Consider the following 856-nt stretch of genomic DNA (forward strand, 5'->3'; position numbering starts at 1 on the left):
AAAAAAAAACATGATCATCCTTATAGAAAGCTAACACGAGCTATGCGTAGCTCATACAGGTCGAAGGTTCAAATCTACACTTCCACGCGATTACGAATTGGACATAAAAATAAGCGATAGGTTACAAATTCTCTTAGCACATAATTCATATAGAAAACTATATCAATGTTCTTGATTGTGTATTCATTCTTGTTCTTGTTCTCGTTCTCAAGTTGCACCGTCTTGATTTGAATTTGCAATCTTTTGCTTCGGCCTTTTTCTCTTCTTCTCATAGCTAACCCCTCTTGCTTTCGCCTGAAAATCACGAACTTCCCTTAAATAAAGCCTAACAGCTCTAGCTCCAAAAGGGTTAGATTCCGGCCGGCCGCCGTTCTCTTCATAGGCAGCACGGAGGCGACCAATGAGTGCATCAAGGCTGCCCCAAGCTTGCCGGAGCGGGCAGGGACAAGGGGCAGGTGGGTTAGGAAGGCCAAAAAACGGGCAGGTTTGGTTATGGACTTTGGTCTTCCCAAACTGATCCAAGTACCGGAGAAATTCCAGCACGTGAGCACCGCTGCACATCGGTAGAGACAACGGTGGACGATGGTTGCGAAGGTACTGACAAAACGTGTTCCAATCTCGCCGTTTTTGATTCTCATAGCGGCTAGGTGTGGCGGTGGCAGTGGCGGAAGAGGAGGAAGATGGTGAAGGACATGCTGTAACAACGGCGGCGGCGGCGGCGGCGGTGTTGGTTGTGTCGTAAGGAATGGGATTTGAGGATGATTCTGAGAACAAATCCATTAAAGATGAAAACCCAAATGAAAGACAAGAAGATTGAAGAAAAAACAAGAGAAATTTAGGGAAATGAGCAAAAAAA

The 856-nt window shown here is 45.7% G+C and overlaps 1 protein-coding gene across 1 annotated transcript; it reads right to left on the reverse strand.

Annotated features, from left to right (window-relative positions):
- Window positions 1-67: 67 nt before the first annotated feature.
- On the reverse strand, window positions 68-803 carry LOC111799121 (protein LIGHT-DEPENDENT SHORT HYPOCOTYLS 1-like). Its single transcript, XM_023682530.1, has one exon. The coding sequence runs from the start codon at window positions 778-780 to the stop codon at window positions 208-210; it is 573 nt and encodes a 190-aa protein (XP_023538298.1). The 5' UTR covers window positions 781-803; the 3' UTR covers window positions 68-207.
- Between the last annotated feature and the right edge of the window lie 53 nt (window positions 804-856).

The sequence above is a fragment of the Cucurbita pepo genome, chromosome LG07 (genome assembly GCF_002806865.2).
Source record: "Cucurbita pepo subsp. pepo cultivar mu-cu-16 chromosome LG07, ASM280686v2, whole genome shotgun sequence".
NCBI classification, from domain to species: Eukaryota; Viridiplantae; Streptophyta; class Magnoliopsida; order Cucurbitales; family Cucurbitaceae; genus Cucurbita; species Cucurbita pepo.